Genomic DNA, 21,436 nt, shown 5'->3' with positions numbered 1-21,436 from the left:
AGGTTGCTGTCGTGAAGCTGCTTAGCGAAGCAGTCAGGTCACTTTGGATTGAAAAGAAATCCCGGAGTGCGGGATAGGCGGAGACATTACGGTACTAGCATTCCTATGGCTTTTGTCGATCTCAAAGATACGGAAGAGAAGCAGGCGTATGGTTGCCGTTTCCAGGGAGATTGGTGTTTATGGAGCTGACTGGGAACATCAATGAAAGCCGGACTCATCGTCTGGCATGCTAATGGGTTGCTTATCTTCTCTAGGTACATATGTAGTTCTCGATTCGAACGAGACGAATTGACGATATTTATATCATGAAATCGCCTTTGATGGGCTCTATTTGGACAAGGTATGCATAGTGGACGTGATGTGAAAGATATATTTTGTTCCAGTGAGATGACTCGCTTGCCTGGACACCCAAGTCAAGTACGATAGTTATAAACCGTTGGTATGCGTACCATTGCTTGGCGTAATAGACCCAATAGCTCCGCGAAACGTGCTGTTATGGACTTAAGGAGGATAATAAACTTTACTGGGAGGGAAAAGGGAAAGTTTTATGACGGGGTTTGGCCAGGAACCCGATATCAGCAACGTACGATGGTCCTGGGAGCTACGTACCTTAAATTGACCTGGATGAGGGGCTGAATGTGGATTGGAGCTTTGACCGTGAGCCATGAGGCAATCGGCAAACTAACGTATTTCCCCACCACCCCATACTCCCCTAGAGTCCGCATACTTTTCTTACTAAAATCTAGCTTTTATAATAAAATATTAAGAATATAAGAAAAAATTCTATAACTTAGATTTTTATAATATAGGCTATTTAAGATTTAAATTATATATATTAAACTTTTTTTAAATTATATTATTAAAATATAAAGTTTTATTAATATTATAAATATTAGCTTTAAAAGAAAGTTTAAAATAATAAAATAAATTATTATTTTTAAATATTTATAAAATATAATAAATTCTTTTAAAATTATTAATATATTATTTAAGATTTATATTATATAAAAACTATTAAAAAAGATTATTAATATTTTTATTTAATATAATAAATAATTATAAAGTTTTATATAAATTTTAAAAATTTTAAAAAATAATATTAAATATTTATAAAAATAATTATAACTTAATATTTAAATATAACTTAATATATAATAACGTGTTTTATAAGCGAGTGACCCATATAAGCGAGTGACCCAAAAATCCCTCAACTTACATTATCATCATTCAATTCAATATCTTTCAACAACCCGATATGCCACAGCCTTCATATGAAGCTAGGATACTTCTTGCCCTTCAGGCCCTTCAAAATGACCCGAAATTAAGTATCCGAAAGGCGGCGACTGTATATCAGGTCAATCACCGCACCTTAGGTCGCCGCCGGAATGGCATTCATTCAAAGCGTGATATAACCACAAAATCACGGAACCTATCTGATCTAGAGGAACAGACGATAGTTCAATTTATCCTTGACCTAGATTCCCGAGGTTTCCCCCCTCGGCGCGATTTTGTGGAAAAAATGGCCAATTCTCTACTTGCCGATCGCGAGGCATTACCAGTCGGCAAGCTCTGGGTTCATAACTTTATCCAACGACAACCAGAGCTAAAGGCATGTCGATTTCGGAGATATGACTATAAGAGAGCTAAATGCGAAGATCCGACTATTATTCAGGGCTGGTTTCGCCTCGTAGAGAATACGATCGCGAAATACGGTATCCAATTAGCTGATATCTGGAACTTTGATGAGACCGGCTTTATGATGGGTATGATTGAGCCCGGAATGGTCGTCACAAGCTCAGAAAGGCGAGGGATACCAAAGAAGATACAGCCTGGAAATCGTGAATGGATTACTGTGATTCAAGCGGTCAATGCAGAAGGTCAATCGATCGCACCATTCATCATTGGTTCAGGCCAATATCATCTTGCCAATTGGTACCGAGAATGCAACCTCCCCGCCGATTGGGTCATTGCATTGAGCGAAAATGGATGGACCAATAACCAGCTAGGTCTTGACTGGCTACAGCACTTTGATCGATCAACAAAGGACCGATCAGTTGGTTCTTATCGTCTCTTAATCCTCGATGGTCATGAAAGCCACCACTCTATCGAATTCGAGAGATATTGTGAGGAGAATAAGATTATTACCCTCTGTATGCCTGCTCATGCCTCTCATCTACTCCAGCCTCTTGATGTAGGGTGCTTTGGGCCGCTGAAAAAGGCCTATGGGCGAGAAATAGAGCGTCTAATGGGATGCTCTATAAACCACATCACCAAGATCGAGTTCTTTCCTGCCTTTCATGCCGCCCACCGAGCTACTATTACAGAAAGTAATATCAAAGGAGGTTTTAGAGGAGCTGGGCTTGCTCCCTTTGACCCAGAAAATGTCATCTCAAAGCTTGATGTGCAATTACGGACCCCGACACCTCCCGCAGAGGTCACGATACCTTCAACCCCTTGGACTGCAAGGACCCCAAAGACACTACTAGAGGCCCAATCGCATTCTAAATATCTACAGGGAAGGGTTAGAAACCATAAGAGCAGCTCCCCAGAGTCAATTATTGAGGCTGTTAAGCATTTTGAGAAGGCAACAAGCGTCCTTATCCATAAGATAGTCCTACTAGAGGATAGGCTTCAACAAGTTGAACAAGAGAATCGGATAGTAAAGCGACGCCGGAGGGGGAAAAGGACTAGACTACAGAAAGGAGGGCCTTTGACTATAGAAGAGGCATCACAAGCAATTGATCAGATGGATGTTGATACGCAGGTAGCAGCCGAATCGTCGAGAAGTGGTGGTCGCGGAAGGTCTAAGGGACCGAGGGTTTTACATTGTAGCAAATGCGGCAGGGCCGGGCATAATACAAGGACCTGTCAGGAGGAAATTGAGGTTAATTTAGAAGAATATAGCGATTAGTTTTAATTGATCTGATAATTTGTGGTATTTTTATTGCCGATTTAATTGAGAAGGTTGAGATTTTTGGGTCACTCGCTTATATGGGTCACTCGCTTATAAAACACGTTATATAAAAATATAAAAAAGTTTATTAAAAGCTTTATTTATCTTTTTATAAGAATTTAAAAATATAAGCTTAAATATTTTTTTTAAAAAAGTTTTAATTTTAATTTTTTAAGTTATTTAAACCTTATATTAATTATATATTATTATAAATATAACTTATAATTTATAATTTATAAGCTATTTTACTATATATATATCTTATTATATATAATTTATTTAATATTTTTAAAATATATTTTAATATATTTTAATAAGTTTTAATTATTAAATTTTATTAAATTTATAATATTTTTATTAATTATTAAATTTTTAAAAAACTTTATTTTATATATATTTTATAATTTAAATATTATATTAAAAATAGTTTTAATTAATATTTTAAACTAAATAGCTTATAAAGTATATATACTTAAAAAATTAAATATATTAAGTATTTAAATATTTATAACTTAATTAATAATATATATATATATATAATACTTTATCTTATAATAAAAAAATATAACTTTTTAATATTTTAAAAATTCTCTTTATATTTAAATAGCTATTTTATTAGTATTTTAATTTTATAGGTATAAGTAATAGGTTTTGGTAGGAAAAGTATGCGGACTCTAGGGGTGCACGGGGTGGTGGGGAAATACGTTAGTGGACAGGGGCCTACGCCCACGAATTACATATCCCTGTTTCTGGCGACACACACACTCCCTCGACATCTCAACGCCTGATGCTCGGCTACCATACTGTGAATGTCGCTCGAGTGTCGAATTGCTGCTGTCGCCTCCACTATGGGGTTGGGAGCCCAGATTTGTCGTTTATAAGGTCGTGGCCAACTCTCTTTCACCTCTTTTTAAGCCTTCAGTGCCTCTTCAGCCGGGGCTGATCACGTGGCAAGCAGCACCACGTTACCTTCCCCGACGAGGTGACGATGGCGAGTAAGGCGCGCGATGCAAGCATCAGCTGTCAGGTCTATCAACTCAAAATAACACTCTCAAAAACACACTTCAGGCAGCATACCAACTACCCACACAATAGCCCAAGATAAGCTTTTCAGCTTATCATCTGATCAGGTCTGACGCATACAAGAGAACCCTAAATACATTCTCCAAGGGATAAAAAGGCTGCCTCCAGTCCCCCCATCATGGATGTGACGATGGCTCTTTTGCCTCTGACACAAATACCGGAGCACATCATAAAGAAGGCTAAAAACGATGTCAGGCTCTTCTTGGGCTTTGTTGCCGCCGGAGATTCGGCTACAAATACTGGAGGTAGCCTTGCGCCAGGGGGGGTCGCGGCTCCTACGCGGCTGTCTGCTCAGAATGGAAGGCATTTATTGAGCCGCAGAATTTCTACCAACTAGAATTACAGGTACCATGCCTAGAGCAACTTGGCCATATGACCACTCGAACTGCGGCTTTTGTTCGTCAAATTCGGCTGAATATCGAGCTACCACGATACTCATGTCGCTCTTGCCAGTGGCCTGAATCAAGGTCGCGTAAGTCGCAGCATAGCTCCATCTTCAGAGCTGCGATACAGAAACTGTTTACTGTCTTAAGTGCTTGGAAACGGACAGACCCCTTAGTGTTAGAGCTTAACACCTTCTCACCTAGCGACTCGGAGCACTGGTTCAAAAATTATTGCATTGGACTGGACGCCCAAACCGAAAAGGGCCTTGAGACGGACGTGGAGGTACGTGATTTCTTCTACTTCCGTCTTTATTATGTACCTGTTGGATCGCATCGCATGTTCTACAAGCGTAGGTGTGCGTCGTATGTCGTCATGTCACAGAACGGTTGCTGTGGGGGAGGGGAACCATGCCGCCAGTTGGTGATGGTATGCGGCCTAGTCATTGCGGTAGACGAGGCAAGAGGACGACATTGGCCGGTAAGCGGAGCAAAAGAGACAAAATGCGACGCAGTATGGGTTAGAGCTCTAAGTAATGCCACATTCAACGCGGCAGCAAGACAAAACAAGACACACGCTAGGCAAGTGAAGCTGTTGCTTTGTTGTCTTTTCTGGCTCGGCTCGTGTGGAGGGGTTGTCATGCTACCATATTAGAATGGATCCGCTCATGGTGGAGGAGACTGGACGGGAAGCTCCCTCCCACCACCATCAATTGTGTTGCACTTACCCAGAGACAGACTATAAGCTCCCTGCAGCTCCCCTCTCTCAGCTCATACCAAATGACTTGAGCTACTTTTCCTCCTTTCTTCCTCTTTCCTTTCCAACCTCTCTCTCAGTTCATCCTCCGCTGACCTCTCAGTCTTCCCTTTACAACATCTGTTCGTCAATTAACATAAAACTAACCATATTATCCTCTCTCATCTTTACCTCAACTCGTTTCATCCCTGTCATTCTTCTCCTCAAATCTTCTTTGTCTACTCCACCAAGCTCCCCTGTTCCCCAAGCTCCCGCCTTCTCCGGATCCCCATCAACTAAACGGATGGCCTCTCTGGACAACTGAATACGCGCAACTTCCCTGTCCTCAACAAAGTCGATAGAGAAACACGACAGTCCAGATTCGACATACCACGGCTCATAGCCTCCTCTCGCATATAAATCTACCTTGCCTAGATCAGATCCCTGCACTTATTGGGATTCTGAGCCGCCACGATAAAAGCAGGGCACGTAAGAAACTACTGCAACTTTACCTTGCACCTTCAACCCCGCTCCCCCACCCAAAGCTGTGGCACACCTCGTGTAGTTAGCCAGTTGTGTTATCTAACGTCGAGAACTCGTTCAGTGGCATCAGTAAACCTTGTTGTTGATGTAGGTGATCTGATCTGATTCTCGCTTCACAAAAGGACAAGGGATCTATCCATAGTGGTTGAGTATTTAATTGCTATGCCCCGACACTAACAGTTCTTATCTCTCTTCTCTCGCCCTTCAATTTCCTCACCCGCTCTCACCACTCGACTAACAAGCCTGTGGATAGAAGCGATGGCGTCTGAACAGCAGCGTTTGCCCACCCGTGAGAGGCGCCCCTCCACCTCAGCCCCGATTGTCGACATTCAGGGTGCAGTCGGCCCCGCAGGCATCTCTCGCCCAAAACACACCCGAACTGCCACCGGTTTCGGTCCTAGTGAGATCAAGAGCTTTGAAGGTACGTTGTCTATGCACTCAATCTGCAATTCGTTTTCTTTGAGCTATTTTCAATCGTCAAGATTCTTTGCTCGACGCCCCCCCCATCTAATCGCTGGAAACGATCTGCCACTGAATATCGACTTACACCACCAACAGCCTCAATTCCTGAACCTCAGCGTGAAGCATGGAAGCGTAACCAGTCTAGTGGCTTTACTGGTAAAGACGGCTTCGAAAAAGAGGTTGTCCGCCATGTCGAGACCACTCTCGCCCGCTCTGTCTTCAACTGCGATGAGCATGCTGCCTACTCTGCTACCAGCCTGGCTTTCCGTGATCGCCTGATCCTTGATTGGAACAGAACCCAACAGAGACAGACTTACCGCGATTCCAAGCGCGTTTACTACTTCAGTCTTGAGTTCTTGATGGGTCGCGCTCTTGACAATGCTATGCTCAACGTGGGTCAGAAGGATACTGCAAAGGGTAGGCGAATTCAGACCTGAGCTTATTGATGCCTCGCTAATGTGAGCTGCTAGCTGGTCTTGCTGAGCTCGGCTTCCGAATCGAAGATATCATCACGCAGGAGAACGATGCTGCGTTGGGTAACGGCGGTCTTGGTCGACTCGCTGCCTGTTTCCTCGACAGTCTGGCCTCCCTCAACTACCCCGCTTGGGGTTACGGTCTCCGATATCGATATGGTATTTTCAAGCAGGAAATTGTCGATGGATACCAAGTCGAGGTGCCTGATTACTGGCTTGACTTCAACCCCTGGGAGTTCCCACGACACGACGTCACTGTTGATGTAAGTCATAAAATACTTGATCGATAGTCAAGCACAGCTAATCTGAGATCAGATTCAATTCTTTGGACATGCTAGGAAGACTACTGATGAGAATGGCAAGTCCGTTGCTATTTGGGAGGGTGGTGAGATCGTTCAGGCTGTTGCCTACGATGTTCCCATCCCCGGGTACGACACACCCACAACAAACAATCTGAGACTGTGGTCCAGCAAAGCTTCTGGTGGAGAGTTTGATTTCCAGAAGTTCAACAATGGTGATTACGAGAGTTCGGTTGCCGATCAACAACGAGCTGAGACCATCAGCGCTGTTCTGTACCCCAACGACAATCTGGAGCGCGGAAAAGAACTTCGGCTGAAACAGCAGTACTTTTGGGTTGCTGCCTCCTTGTACGATATCGTTCGCCGCTTCAAAAAGTCCAACCGCCCCTGGAAAGAGTTCCCCGACCAGGTGGCTATCCAGCTCAACGATACCCACCCTACACTGGCCATCGTGGAGTTGCAGCGAATTCTCATTGACATTGAGCACCTTGAATGGGACCTGGCCTGGGAAATTGTCGTGAACACCGTGAGTCGATCGAACAAGCTTGTAACTTCATCCTCTAACTGTTTTCCAGTTCGGTTACACCAATCATACTGTGCTGCCCGAAGCTCTGGAGAAATGGCCTGTTGGTCTGATCCAGCACCTTCTACCTCGACACTTGCAGATTATCTACGATATCAATCTGTTTTTCCTCCAGAAGGTCGAAAAGGCATTCCCCAATGACCGAGATATCTTGAGAAGAGTGTCCATCATTGAGGAATCTCAGACAAAGATGGTGCGCATGGCGTACCTGGCTATTGTTGGATCACACAAGGTCAACGGTGTTGCTGAATTGCACTCGGATCTCATCAAAACCACTATCTTCAAGGACTTTGTCGAGATCTACGGCCCTGACAAGTTCACCAACGTGACCAACGGTATCACTCCTCGCCGCTGGCTTCACCAGGCCAACCCTCGTCTTTCGGAGCTCATCGCTTCCAAGGTTGGAGGTAATGGCTTCCTCAAGGACCTCACCACTCTCAACCAGCTCGAGAAGTTTGCTGATGACAAGGAATTCCGGAAGGAGTGGTCCGAGATCAAGTATGCCAACAAAGTTCGACTCGCTAAGCTCATCAAGTCGGCCGTAGGTGTCACAGTGAACCCTGCCGCGCTGTTCGACGTTCAAGTCAAGAGAATCCACGAATACAAGCGACAGCAGCTCAATATCTTCGGTGTTATTCACCGATATCTCCACCTCAAGTCATTGTCCCCTGAGGAGCGTAAGAAGGTCGTTCCTCGTGTTTCCATCTTTGGAGGCAAGGCCGCCCCCGGTTACTGGATGGCGAAGCAGATTATTCATCTGGTTAACGCTGTTGGCTCTGTGGTGAATAATGATGAGGATATTGGAGATCTTCTCAAGGTCATCTTCTTGCCCGACTACAACGTCAGCAAAGCTGAGATTATTACCCCTGCATCGGACCTCAGCGAGCACATTTCTACTGCCGGCACCGAGTAAGTTAATATGCAAGCACCAAGAAATCAGTGGCTAATATGTGTCGCAGGGCATCCGGCACCAGCAACATGAAATTTGTGCTGAATGGCGGTCTCATCATTGGTACTTGTGATGGTGCCAACGTAAGTGTATGAAATCTGCATTTGATTCCACGGCTAACCAGAACCACTAGATTGAAATAACTCGCGAGATTGGCGAGAACAACATCTTCTTGTTTGGAAACCTCGCTGAAGACGTTGAAGACCTCCGACACAGTCACCAGTACGGTTCTCATGAAATCGATCCCGACCTGCAGAAAGTGTTTGCCGAGATTGAGAAGGGCACCTTTGGCTCGGTCCATGACTTTAGCGCTCTGGTCGCTGCTGTCCGTGATCACGGTGACTACTACTTGGTGTCTGATGACTTCCACAGCTACAACGAGACTCATAAGCTGGTGGATGAGGCGTATCAGAACCAGGAGGAATGGATCAAGAAGTCAATTATCTCTGTTTCTCGCATGGGATTTTTCAGCAGCGACCGCTGCATTGACGAGTATGCCGAGAGTATCTGGAACGCAGAGCCCCTTGTCGTCCATGATTAGATCGTGAAGGACTAGTTTATGATAGAAGTAGACACGGCTATGTGGATAGATTCACAGAGAGGCGTGGGGTTAGACATTCATGATGGACGAGAGACAAGAGAAGGAATTGGGCAGACTGGTGACATATGATTGGCGGTGGAGAATGACTTCGAAATGCGAGACCATGACAAGAGCGGATAATGGATAGGCTCTCCCCTTGATAATGAAACGGCCATGGCATATATTACTCCTCGAACTCTTGATTTTGGTGTGATCGCATCCGCATATAGGCGTGTTGTTATGTGTGCTGATTTTCCCGATATGTTGTTGGATCCGATCAAGTAAGTCTATATCGGCAGTGCAGATCGATGAGAAGGCCTGCATGAGACTGAATCTCAACGCTGTATTCCCAGGCAATGATTCACCGTAACCATGCAAGGTGTATTGATCCATGCGTCTCTGTGGGGTTCTAGAGAGACTGAGGAATTGATACGAGGACTTTGTGGGGTAATATGGTCACGAAATGGAAGGGGCCGAAGAGGTGAAGTTCTAGTGGAAGCTTAGAGAAGGGCATCTCAAGTGATCTCTCGACCTTGCCCGGCTGCATATCAAATGCGAGCACGAGCCCGATCAAAAGGAATAGCACTATATCTACAGTACGGCCGTCTAGAACGATGCAGCACCAGTACATGCATGTTATATATAGGATTCACTTGAAAGGGTGGTACCCTGAACCGGAACCGTTGGAGGGGTGATGTCAAGTACCTAGATTTATGGCTTGGCTAGACGGCAGTTATTTGTACGTAGTACGTAGCAGAAACTTGACTCTGGGTGGGTGACCGGTACCAAGCGTCCGGATTGCTATACATAGTGGACCGTAAGAGATTCGGTACCGACTCTTTGGAACAGTCAGGGCGGGTGTTCCCTTGCTCGGTCGCCTCTACGTGTTAAGATCCGCGTCACGGGACGGGAAAGATTCGCTGCAGAGAGTTTAAGTATGCCCTGGATGCCGATCAAAAGGTCTGGAACAAAGTGACATGGTCGATCTGGGATGTCAATTGGTAGGGTTGGTTCTGCTGGGTTAAGAGACGATAGAATTTAGATCTTTACTAGATGGGATCGGATGGAAGATGAACGTGTGGATGGCAATGGGATCAGGAGAGGATCGACAGGGCACGCTTGTGTTGTGAAGCCAAGGTTAAGGGGCGCTGGGGAAGATCTGAGGTTTGAAGAATCGCGAGGGCTGTGAGTTGCGATATTATGAGTTAGAAAGCCCAGCGAGTGAGGGTGGCACCCAGTTATGCGTGTAATTCAAGGAAGGTCAAGATGACACTGAGGCATATCATCCTGAGACCTTACCGCAACAAGGAAATTAATAATTGAGAAGGGGGGCAGGACTACGCTCAACCAAACATATCAAGACTGTAACATGAATCGTTGACATAGTAGAGACAACTCCAGTGCGAGATGTTGGTGGTAACCCTCGTCTTGAGGTGTGGGACTTTGGATACTGGTACGACAAAGATGCAGCTGAAAGTCAAGGCTTTGATATATGACGTAGCGAATCGTGAAAGAGATCTCTGAATCTCTGAAAACCTGAACCATTAATTGCAGCATTGTAGCGCGTGATGAAAACCAGAACTGATAGGTACTCAATAGTATGCAGTGGAGGTGAGTTGAACTTAGGCTTGGGCTTGTTTTGGAAGTGGCTCCACTGAAGAGGCTAGTCTTTCGGGAGAATATTCGATCGTTGCGACGATTCCACGATGAGCGGGCTAGGTCATTGAGCATGGCAGATCGAGACCGCAGGTACCATTGCCGCGTAAAAGTGGTGTAGGGGTACCGAGCCATGGGAAAGATCGGAGACTGGGGATGGGTCCTAGCGCCGTTTGAAAAAGAAAGACAGAAGGGGGGAAAGGGAAAGAGAAAGGGAAAGGGAAAGGAAAGGGAAAAGGAAAAGGCAAAGGCGCTTGGGCGCCAGGCCATGCCCCATCCTCATGCATCTGCACCGGCCATCAGGCGTGTACTGTTAGAAAACAGGGGTAAGCCAGTTGGAGGCTGAATTGACGTCATTTTGAGAAAACATGGCAGCCATGTGAATGGAAGTTTTGAAGTTTCTGATGCAGGAAATGATACGCAAGAGACAAGGGGGAAGAGAGAAAAATGAGGGGACAAGTTTAAGCAATCATGATGGGTTGAATTGGTAATATTTACACAATAGGTAATATTTCCCTGACTACCTTACCTATGGCTGAGTTTGGTGATGCCATGATGGGATGTTGATGCAGACGCAGACGCAGGTGCAGGTGCAGATACAGGCCAGACTTGGCAGGGTCAGTTTGATATGGACTCAGCTGTCGCTATCGTCACCCAATGTTAAAAACCAAGAAAACCTCGTTATATATCACATCGTGCATAATATACCGCCAAACCTGTAATATTCTCTCAGCAACTCCTGACTGCATAGGTCAACAACAATCACTCTCTTGCCCGAGCTGCACTTAGATAACCATCTACAGACAAGAGTCATGCATTGCGAGAACACGACTTCAAATTTCATAAGGGACCCTGATTTGCAAGGATTAGGAATCGATTTGGAAGGGCTCAAAGTATCATGTCATACATCAAATTTTCAACTTTTCCATAAAAAAACTCCATGTCCTGGTAGTAGGCAGGTATGTGACCATGTAAGCGCATAACCTTGATATGGATCCACTACGACAGAGAGATCTCGATCCTATTACGTGTCGCAAGGGTCTGAATAAGGTGAATCACTAAATCAGAGGACACAGATACAAACTAAATAGACGGTGACAAGGGACAGCTCCTTGCTCTGCCTATGGAAGGAAGGTAGAGGCATCTTGATCAAGCCACTCAACTCCCTTAGTTTGGTAAGTACCTACCTTTCCAGGGTACTACTCCCCGGAGCTCTTGTCCCCCTCACCCACCCCCACCAAGCAAACCAACCGGCGGTCCTCCGTCCACATAATCCAATACCAACACCTCACTCTCCTCACCTCAACCGACCCAATGTCTTCTACGACCATGTATATATGTACATGTACCCTCCATCCCAGATGCTAACGTCTTGTTGAAATTTCGTTTTCCCCTCCTCCTTTCGACTCTCTTCCTCTCAACTCTTCTCATTTTACCCTACAACTGTTGTCTCCTCCAGCCCGTCACCTTACACAGCCTGCGACACGTCTGATATCCTCTGCAGTGATCGACATTTGGCCGGCCCAGGAGGAAACCATCCGGATTCGAAACGAGTCTCCGTAACCGACGACGCCTGAAGCTGCAAAGAATAGGTAAGCCTTTTGTCGAGCAAATAGCCAATACCCCAGACTTCCTCCCAGCGTTTGGATCCTACTTCCTTGTTGGCACCAAGCAATGGCCCTGTTTCGTTCGGCCTCTGAAGTACTCGGGGCAAACGGCCGGACCATTGGGGCACGATGGCGTCGAAGGCACCTCACTATGGGGCTCGACGAATTTGGACCCCACTGCTGCAGTCTTGGAGCGGACTGGAGGGACAAGACCCGGAGACTGCCTCTAGGCGGTGTCAGAGCCTGTACTATCCCCCCTGAACAATCTCAGTGTCACTCAGTGGCCAGTCTGCCCCTCACCCAGGTACCTTGTCACAGGCCTGAGTAGGTACCTACACAGGACAGCCCAGCATACGGAGCGTTTCCAACCTAATTCAGCAGCTCTCGTAGTGTCTCTTTCTGTGCCCTTATGAATCTACCGAACACCGGCTCTTTTAGGTGGCAATCCATCTTCACTCATTAACTGACTGATCTTCTGGCCATTTTTATGGACTGTTGCTGACCTTGCAATCATTGATAGATAGACACGTTGCTCTTGCCTACGCATTTCTTTACCTACCCCGCCATCCCGCACCTGCCAACGGGCATTGAATACCATCAAAGGAAAAGACGGCCCAAGACAAAACAACGACGATCAGTCGACCACTGTGTTACAAAGCCATTGAGTGATCTAGGAATCAGTCAACCAAACACGCTCATTGTGGTCCTATCCAGTGGGATCTCACGCGCCTCTTCCCGCCCCCGCTTGATACGCTGTGCTCATCGACATCGAAACCTGCATCGCTTTTTTTTTACTGTACCCCGGTCGGTCATCGTCTTTTGCTCGATCGTCGATTTACCATTCACCTGACCCATTATCGGTCCATCCCATTTCCATTTCCAGCCGCCCATCCAATCCAATAACTAGATTATCTCTCTGTTCTTCACTTTATCTCGCACCGCACAGCACGCCAGGTTCAACATAGCCTTGACTATACGATCCTAGACGATTACGTCTGCGCCCCGCCCACCATCATCTTTACCTCATCTTGGTGTTCCTCGTTTTACAGCTAGGAAACTGTCTACTTTTTCTCTTCACCCTCAAACCTCTCGTCCAAAAAAATCACATATTCATCATGGCCGAGTTCGTACGCGCCCAGATCTTTGGCACCACATTCGAGATCACCTCGAGGTAAGCTCACCATGCCTTTGAAGCCAACAATTCGCCGTTCGTCGCATTACTGACTCGATTTGCGCGCAGATACTCTGATCTCCAGCCTGTTGGCATGGGAGCTTTTGGCCTTGTTTGGTACGTTCGCTTGGGTGTCCCAACTATTCCTGCGCCCTCTGACTGACACGCTTCCCTTGCAACAGCTCTGCCCGGGATCAACTTACCAATCAAAATGTCGCCGTCAAGAAGATCATGAAGCCTTTCAGCACACCTGTGCTCGCAAAGCGCACATACCGTGAGCTCAAGCTGCTCAAGCACCTTAAGCACGAAAACGTGAGCATCAGCCCCTCCACAGTTCGACCCCCGCATATCTTCGCCTTCAACGCGTCTTTTTTTTGCTTGACCTGTCCTCACTTAATGTATGAGCAATTGTAGGACTTTCGATGCTAATGCAGCTCTGCTATCAGGTCATTTCTCTGAGCGACATCTTTATTTCTCCTTTGGAAGATATGTGCGTTCCAGCCGCGGCCGGCGTTACCCCTCCCCCGCCTCGTTTCCCCATGTTCTTTCGCTGACAGCTCCGTAGCTATTTTGTCACAGAGCTCCTCGGTACCGATCTTCACCGATTATTGACGTCGCGCCCTCTTGAGAAGCAGTTCATCCAGTACTTCCTCTACCAGATTATGGTATGTACCAATGACGTCTAGACAAAGACGGTTGTTGCAGATCATTTGCTGACATTAGTTGCCCTGCAGCGAGGTCTCAAGTACGTGCATTCGGCCGGCGTCGTCCACCGCGATCTCAAACCCAGCAATATTCTCGTAAACGAAAACTGTGATCTCAAGATTTGCGACTTTGGTCTTGCACGAATCCAGGATCCTCAGATGACTGGTTATGTCTCCACACGGTACTACCGAGCCCCCGAAATTATGCTCACCTGGCAAAAATACGATGTCGAGGTTGATATCTGGAGTGCCGGTTGCATCTTTGCTGAGATGCTTGAGGGCAAACCTCTGTTTCCCGGAAAGGATCACGTCAACCAATTCTCTATCATCACTGAGCTGCTTGGTACCCCGCCTGATGATGTTATTAACACCATCGCCAGCGAGAACGTGAGTTATACTGCTTTGCATTCTATCTATAATTCTAACAACTACCAGACATTGCGGTTCGTGAAGTCGCTGCCTAAACGTGAACGACAGCCTCTCCGTAACAAATTCAAGAATGCCGACGACTCAGGTATGATATAACCTTCCCCAATGGACCCTGAGAATTCACCAGCTGACAGAATCATTAGCTATTGATCTGCTGGAGCGCATGCTTGTCTTCGACCCTAAGAAGCGAATAACTGCCACAGAAGCACTCTCCCATGACTATCTCTCCCCCTACCACGACCCCACAGACGAGCCCGTGGCGGAGGAGAAGTTTGACTGGAGCTTCAACGACGCCGATCTGCCCGTTGATACATGGAAGATCATGATGTTAGTGTGATGAAAGGCTGCATGCATCGAATATACTAATACAGAACAGGTACTCGGAAATTCTCGACTACCACAACGTTGAAGCCGGAGTTACCAACATGGAGGAGCAGTTCAACGGACAATAAATGGGGGATGTGGTTAATAACGGAGGAAGATGCTACCAGTGCATAACGAACTTGAGGAAGAAGCAGACCACGTCACAGTGTCGATGATACCACGAAATTCAACGCATACGCCCATGATCCATTCATCTTACCACAATCACACTATCCCGTGCCCGTATAAAAAAGAAGATGCAGGAAGACGCGACAAGACGTGAAAGGAGACGAACCGACGATATATCCGTCGCAAGAAACAGGCATGTACATGCAAAATATACGAACGCACGTATGGCGTTGGGGAGACAGGGAAAGACTTTGCTTTGGTTTTGATTTTGGAATTAAAGAACAAGTTCCTTTATGAGGAAGATGTTCGATCGATCGTCTTTAGCAACGGGAGCTTCGTTTTATTTTCCCCTTTTTATTACTGTCTGGCTCTCGCTTTTCCCACCACACCTGCTTTTTCTATTCTCGTATCTGTTCAAGCAAGGATGCAGCGGGGCATGAAAATACACGACACAAAAGGCTTTTAGGTTACAAATGATTCTTCTGCTTATTTAGCTGGCTCCCAGTTGTCTGAGGAAATTATAGAGCTTGTGAATGGAATCTTTATTAAAGAAGTCTGCCTTAATATCGTCAACATATGTATACTCGGATAAGCTATGAAGAAGACGTATGTATGCCCCAGATGGACGTAAACCATTACTCACTTCTGGACTCATTCATTATATTTTAAATGGGAGATATATTTTCTAGGCACGGCATAGATGTCTGAGCATACCATGCCGCTATTCAAAAAATGCAATACTTCTCACCTTTATACGCGGCAACCTTCCCACGTATTTGTGCTCCCTGCGATGCTCTGACATATACATCTTGAGTATCCAATCATACCTAGCCTAAAGAAATGCTTCTTCGTTAAATGCCCTGTTGGAAAGTCCCTGTTTCTAGTAAAGTCTGTAGGTCCTCCATTTCACCGCTATGGTAGACCATGTCGTAGAACTGGCCTCTACTGTTGTACAAATCGCGAGGTGAGCCATATCTGGAGAGGATTGTCAGTTGTCAATTTGAAAGGGACCAGAATCAATAAGATCTTACTCAAGAACACGCCCCGCACCCATGACCACGACTGTATCATAATCGATGATTGTACGTAAACGATGCGCGATTGTTACCAAAGTCCGCCCTCCTCCGGCCGCTTCAAGTTCCCGCCGCAGGACGTTTTGAATACCTCGGTCTGTATCATAGTCCATGCTTGCCGTGGCTTCGTCAAGCAGCATCAGCTTGCTTTGGCGAATCAGCGCACGACAGAGTGAAAGAACTTGCCGTTGACCATGAGAGAAGTTCTCACCGCGAGCGTCGACACATGTGGTAAGATTCACACTATTGTGCTCGTAATCGGGCGAATCATTATCGCTATCATCAGAAGTATGAGGGGAGAAGGATGCGATGCCTTTGCAGTTGTCAAGGGCCTTATCGAGAATGTCTTTGGGAACTCGACCGCCAGGATCAAGATTGGACTCGACTGTCCCATTAAACAGGACAGCCTCTTGTGGTATGATTGTAAGGCTTTCTCGGAGGCGGTGTCGAGGAATTTTGGTAATGTCAATTCCGTCGTATAGAATTTCACCAGAGACAACATGTGTGAAGCGAAGGAGCGAAAGCACCAGCTAGGAATCGCAGTCGTTAGTGAAACTCTACAGGTGCTAGAGGTAAAGAGCGTAGTATACTAACAGTGCTTTTCCCTGAACCCGTCCTTCCTATGACAGCCACGCGTTCACCCGCTTTGAACTTGAGGTTCACACTGGTGAGAATGTCGGGTCCATCAGGATCGTACCGGATTGTAACGTTTCGAAACTCGATCTCGCCAGATCGAGGCCAGTTCTCGGGAATTACGTGAGAGGGATCATCTGTATATTCGCCTTCCTCGGGATAGGTTGTGTCATCCTTTTCCTCAGGTTCCAACTTGACATATTCCTTAACTCGGTGAAACTTGGTGCTTGGTCAGTAGGCACTTTGGCAGATGATGACAAACACACTCACGCTCTGCATTTCAACTTCCAAATCATTCATCGCTCGAACGAGTAACAGGATCGTCTGGCTGAGCCCATTGGCATTGGTGAGGGAGAAACCGACCAGCCCTGCAGCCACGACACCGGTCTGTGATACGGCAATGATGCCCGCCGACAGACTGACGAGGGCTGTCACAAGATCCACGCGTACAGCAACCCAACGGTTAGCGTTGAAGCTGGCTTCGGCTGAAGCTGACCATGTACGCAATCTAGCAGCCAACTCTTGCCGAAATGTTGACGACATACCACTCCTGGCACGAATAACAGGAAGACCTGCCAATGTATCTGCAAACTGGGAGAACACAGGCGACTGAGCAGAAGACGTTAGCCGCTTGATTACAACTGCCGTTCTAGTATATGCTTCTCCAATGAGAACACCAAACAAGCATGTGAACAGTGCTGGTATCATAAAAACCGGCATTATGCTGCTGACAGCTCCAATGCGAAAGAGCATGAGAAGGACCGTATCAAGCATGATTCGTAGCATGGTACTGATGGTACCATCGATTGAGGCCATGTCACTGGAGAAGCGGTTTGTGATGCGGCCAATGGGGATATGCTTGAACCATGAAAGCGAGACGTGCATGATGGCATGTATGAAATCATTGTGTAATCTCTTTGCAGCGTTCCAAGCTCCCCATTCAAACATTATGATGGCCAAACAGTAGCTACCAATTTCAAGGAACGTAAGGCCTGCAAAGATCCCCATATAATAAGGAATATCGATGTGAGCCTGGTGATTGTATGCTTCTACCCAGACAGAGAGCCACAAAAGACTGCTAAAGGTAAAGATGTTCGTGGCAAGCAAAAGTCCCAGGCAGACGGCAACAAAGGCCGGATGTCCGAAGTAGCTCATGTATTGCAAAACTAGCGACAAAGTTAGCATCTCATCACGATTGGAAAAAGAGTACTGACAAGTCATGCGGCCGACCTTTCCAGAAGCCTTCATTTCTTGGTTGACCACATCCTTCAGGTGTTTTTCTTCAGAGGTTCGGTTAGCATCGTTCAAAGTATCACCGTTAGATTGTATCTCCTGAACTGTATCATATAGTGCGTCATCGTCCTCAGCATCTCCTCCGAGGACTTGAGCGATAGCGATTGGTTTACGAACAATACCAATTTGGGGCTCTGCTGACTCGATTTGACCCTTCCCCAATACAACAGAGAGATCTGCTTGCTCTGCAATCCAGGGAAGATTTGCCACAAGTACAGTTGTCCTGCCACTCAGAAGGTCAGAGCAGAAGCAGTGTTTCCAAACTCCAGCAGCTGTTTTGGCGTCAAGAGCAGCAAAGATATCATCGAGTAACAGAAGTGGTGCTTTGGAGTACAATGCCCTTGCAAGGGCAACTCGTGCTTTTTGACCACCTGAAAGAGAAGTTCCGTTCTCGCCCACGATGGTCATGTCCTTAGCCGGTAGATCCTTAAAATCCTGCCATAGGCAACATGCTTCGATGACACGATCGTAGCGCAGCTTCTCCATTGGACTACCAAATAGAACGTTGGCCTGTATAGTCTCGTTCTGTAACCATGCAGATTGAGAAGCGTACGCTATGTCATCTGGTCTGGTCACAGTTCCACTCTCCAGATAGGTCTCACCAAGAATAGACAGCAACAGCGTTGTTTTGCCGCTGCCACTTGGGCCGCTAATGACGTTAAGACCCCCTTGGGCAAAACCAAGTGTTATATTGTTCAGAGTGAAACTGGCTGTCTTCGTCTTCCGGAACGAGGCATGATCAATGTGAAGGGGTCCAACAGGGTAATGAGGAATAGGAACTGTACTCTCAAAGTACTTGTCGAGTCGGGTCACCGACACCAGCGCGCTCGCGAAATTCCTACCAAAGGCACTAGCCTGCATGATATTTCTGCGAACATTCTTGACAAGAAATATGGTTGTGAAAGCCGTAGCGGCATCCAGTCGACGCTTGGAGAGTCCAACGTGCAAACCAAACATGACAAGTAAGGATAAGTAAGGAACAATCTGCATAACTTGGTTCAATGAAGCTTGAATCATAGAGGTCCTCCAAAGCTCCCTTTGTTCTGCAGAACGCGCATCGATGATTTTTTCAGTGATAGGGTCCTCCCAGGCGAAGTACTTGATGGCGCGAAGGGATGCAAGATACTCCGTCACTAAGGACATGCGGGAATCCTGGGCTTTCCTGACTCGGCGCTGTGAGTAGAACATCAAGCGCCCAAGCCATATCGAAAGAGGCGTGGCCAAAAATAGAATCGCATTTCCTACCAGAGATGCCCAGCCCATCATTCTGTACATTCCAATGAGCGATATTATGGTTCCGACGGGGGTGCCAATGGTGGCCTGAATGATGTCTCTTGATCTATAGATGGCGTCTATATCGGAAGCCATGAGGTTAGCCAAACGTCCTGCTGATGTGGTCTTGGCAGTGGTCTGGCCGCTCCTGCTCTTGGGTTTCGCGCCACCGGACTGTAGTTCAAAAGGGTCCTCTTCCATCTCCATCGAGTCTAGGGCAGTGCAGTACAGCTCTTGAGTGAATGCAGATTTGATACGAACCACGAGTCTGGTAGATGTAAAGATGTACTGCTGGAAGGCAACGGAGCGGAATAGTGGGCCGATGAACATAAGGAATAACCAAAGCCATGGTTTATAGATGGCACCGCTAGGGTTAGCAAGATATTCGAGTAATTTGAACATGGCGAATGCAGCTATATTCTCCACCGTGTATGAGGTGGCAACCCAAAACGACATGAGAAGCAACTCGCGTTTCTGGAATCTAAGAACAGTACGGAGTGTTTTTTTCGAGATTGAACGAGCTTCTTGTACACGACGTAAGAGGTATATAGGTTCGTCATACCAAGCTAACTTTGGAATATCAGCCATACCAAGTTGCCGCTTCACACCCTTCCAGATGATTGGGGTCAGCCAGTCATAGGTACAGTAGTAAGTGAACCAACTGCAAGCCTCCTCGGGAGCCGGCTCATTCTGGTCGTAACCAGGGATGTTGAGGTCAACTTGCATTGGAGTCCATTCTCTAGGGGTAATGAATGCAGTGACAGATGCTGCTGCAAGAGCGATTATCCCACCAGAAGTGCTGGCGTCGTGAAGGCATTTTGTGCCAGTCTGGATACAGGGCAACGTGTGCCCTGCAATGAGAATGGTCAGAGTAGCTGGAAGCACAAAGTTGATTTGATGCAGTGCTACATGACGCCACTCAAGATGGTTGAAGAGGCGAGCGAGACCGACAGCGAAGGTATATGCAACAGATACAATGTTGATACAATGTAGTCGATCTTGGACATAAGCAAATGTAATATATACAACAGCAGCAAGTCTTGCGATTTGTGAGGCAAGCTCATACGGCCACCGTATTTTGGCAGCTTTGAATCGGCAACTAGACTCCTGCCGACGAATTCGATCTAAGTGGTAGATGAGTTGCATAAGTGACAGGAAAAGCACAATGGCCTGTGGTATCCCAGATTGGGCGAACTGTGACACATGATGAATCCACGGAATTTGGGACAAGGACATGGCATTCTGATATAGGCTAGAAATTTTAGCAAACTCAATTTATAATATTGAGAGAGTTCTTACCTAGTCAAAGAAGAAGATTGCGGTATCATGACAGATCCGTTCCCTTCATAAGGAGAGAACTCTAACCCGCCAAAGCGGTGAATTACGACATCCATCATGCTGATGTAGACATGAAGAATTCCATAAAGGAACAGCAGAGCAGAGCAGAGCAGAGCAGAGCAGAGCAGAGCAGAGCAGAGCAGAGCAGAGCAGAGCAGAGCAGAGCAGAAGCAGAAAACAAGGATTGGGTTTAAGTAAACACTGACCCTCGACTCATCATCACGAATATACAAACAAAGGACGATGTTAGTGAAAGAATCAAGAAGTCACTAGCAAGCACGTTATCAATCGAAGTCGGAAGTCATGAACAGTGAATGGCTGAGGGGAGTGGGCTCTGGACAAGTGGAGCACCCCATCAAGGCGTGGACTCCCGAATATCGGCATCGGGGGCGGAATCAGAGATGCAGGCACAACTGGAAGAACTGGACGTTAGCTGCTTTAGCGGGTGAACCTCCGACGTTTTCAGTGGGCAACGGACCTGAACGCCGTCCTCGCCAGCCGCCTGGCCCGTGGGGGAGTTAACGCCTTTAGCTGAATGCAGGGGCACCCATGAAGCAACGATAGTTATTGGGGAAGACGGACAGGCATTCAAATGGCCATCAAAGCCTAACTTTGACCGCCTCATTATGCTGTTGACCGGTTTCGGTTATCTTGCCCCCTCTGTTTTCTCATTGTCACGGTGAAGAGGTGAAGGAGAGGTGTGGTGGTGTGCTGCGGTCGTACTGGA

General features: G+C 46.5%; 4 protein-coding genes across 4 annotated transcripts; 3 read left to right on the top strand and 1 right to left on the bottom strand.

Moving 5' to 3' along the window:
• The first annotated feature begins 4,152 nt into the window (after positions 1-4,152).
• Positions 4,153-5,558, top strand: BKA55DRAFT_285813 (uncharacterized protein). Its single transcript, XM_046185525.1, has 2 exons — positions 4,153-4,702; positions 5,277-5,558. Exons 1-2 carry the CDS (start codon positions 4,409-4,411, stop codon positions 5,475-5,477), a joined length of 495 nt encoding a protein of 164 aa, XP_046053288.1. The 5' UTR covers positions 4,153-4,408; the 3' UTR covers positions 5,478-5,558.
• A 395-nt stretch (positions 5,559-5,953) lies between these two features.
• On the top strand, positions 5,954-9,002 carry BKA55DRAFT_536410 (glycosyl transferase; the record flags this gene model as incomplete). The annotated part of the gene is made up of 7 exons (XM_046189823.1): positions 5,954-6,116; positions 6,254-6,574; positions 6,628-6,893; positions 6,946-7,455; positions 7,505-8,421; positions 8,472-8,544; positions 8,595-9,002. The coding sequence occupies 7 exons, from the start codon at positions 5,954-5,956 to the stop codon at positions 9,000-9,002; spliced, it is 2,658 nt and encodes an 885-aa protein (XP_046053287.1).
• Positions 9,003-13,419: 4,417 nt separating this feature from the next.
• On the top strand, positions 13,420-15,060 carry BKA55DRAFT_504355 (mitogen-activated protein kinase HOG1; the record flags this gene model as incomplete). Its single annotated transcript, XM_046187084.1, has 9 exons — positions 13,420-13,475; positions 13,545-13,592; positions 13,658-13,787; positions 13,922-13,965; positions 14,041-14,140; positions 14,210-14,566; positions 14,615-14,693; positions 14,752-14,935; positions 14,985-15,060. The coding sequence occupies 9 exons, from the start codon at positions 13,420-13,422 to the stop codon at positions 15,058-15,060; spliced, it is 1,074 nt and encodes a 357-aa protein (XP_046053286.1).
• An 891-nt stretch (positions 15,061-15,951) lies between these two features.
• BKA55DRAFT_536408 (P-loop containing nucleoside triphosphate hydrolase protein) lies at positions 15,952-20,607 on the bottom strand (the record flags this gene model as incomplete). The annotated part of the gene is made up of 6 exons (XM_046189822.1): positions 15,952-16,075; positions 16,132-16,703; positions 16,768-17,025; positions 17,077-17,297; positions 17,352-17,972; positions 18,021-20,607. 6 exons carry the CDS (start codon positions 20,605-20,607, stop codon positions 15,952-15,954), a joined length of 4,383 nt encoding a protein of 1,460 aa, XP_046053285.1.
• Positions 20,608-21,436: the final 829 nt, after the last annotated feature.

The sequence above is a fragment of the Fusarium redolens genome (genome assembly GCF_020744475.1).
Source record: "Fusarium redolens strain MPI-CAGE-AT-0023 chromosome Unknown BKA55scaffold_4, whole genome shotgun sequence".
NCBI lineage: Eukaryota > Fungi > Ascomycota > Sordariomycetes > Hypocreales > Nectriaceae > Fusarium > Fusarium redolens.
Note: the sequence above shows the minus strand (reverse complement) of the source record. Positions and strands in the feature narration are given on the sequence as shown.

Bases quoted from the DNA above. Each gene is read 5' to 3' on its own strand.
- BKA55DRAFT_285813 (XM_046185525.1), top strand. From the start codon at position 4,409: ATGACCACTCGAACTGCGGCTTTTGTTCGTCAAATTCGGCTGAATATC. The intron at 4,703-5,276 runs GTACGTGATTTC...CTGACCTCTCAG, and splicing joins GCCTTGAGACGGACGTGGAG to TCTTCCCTTTACAACATCTG.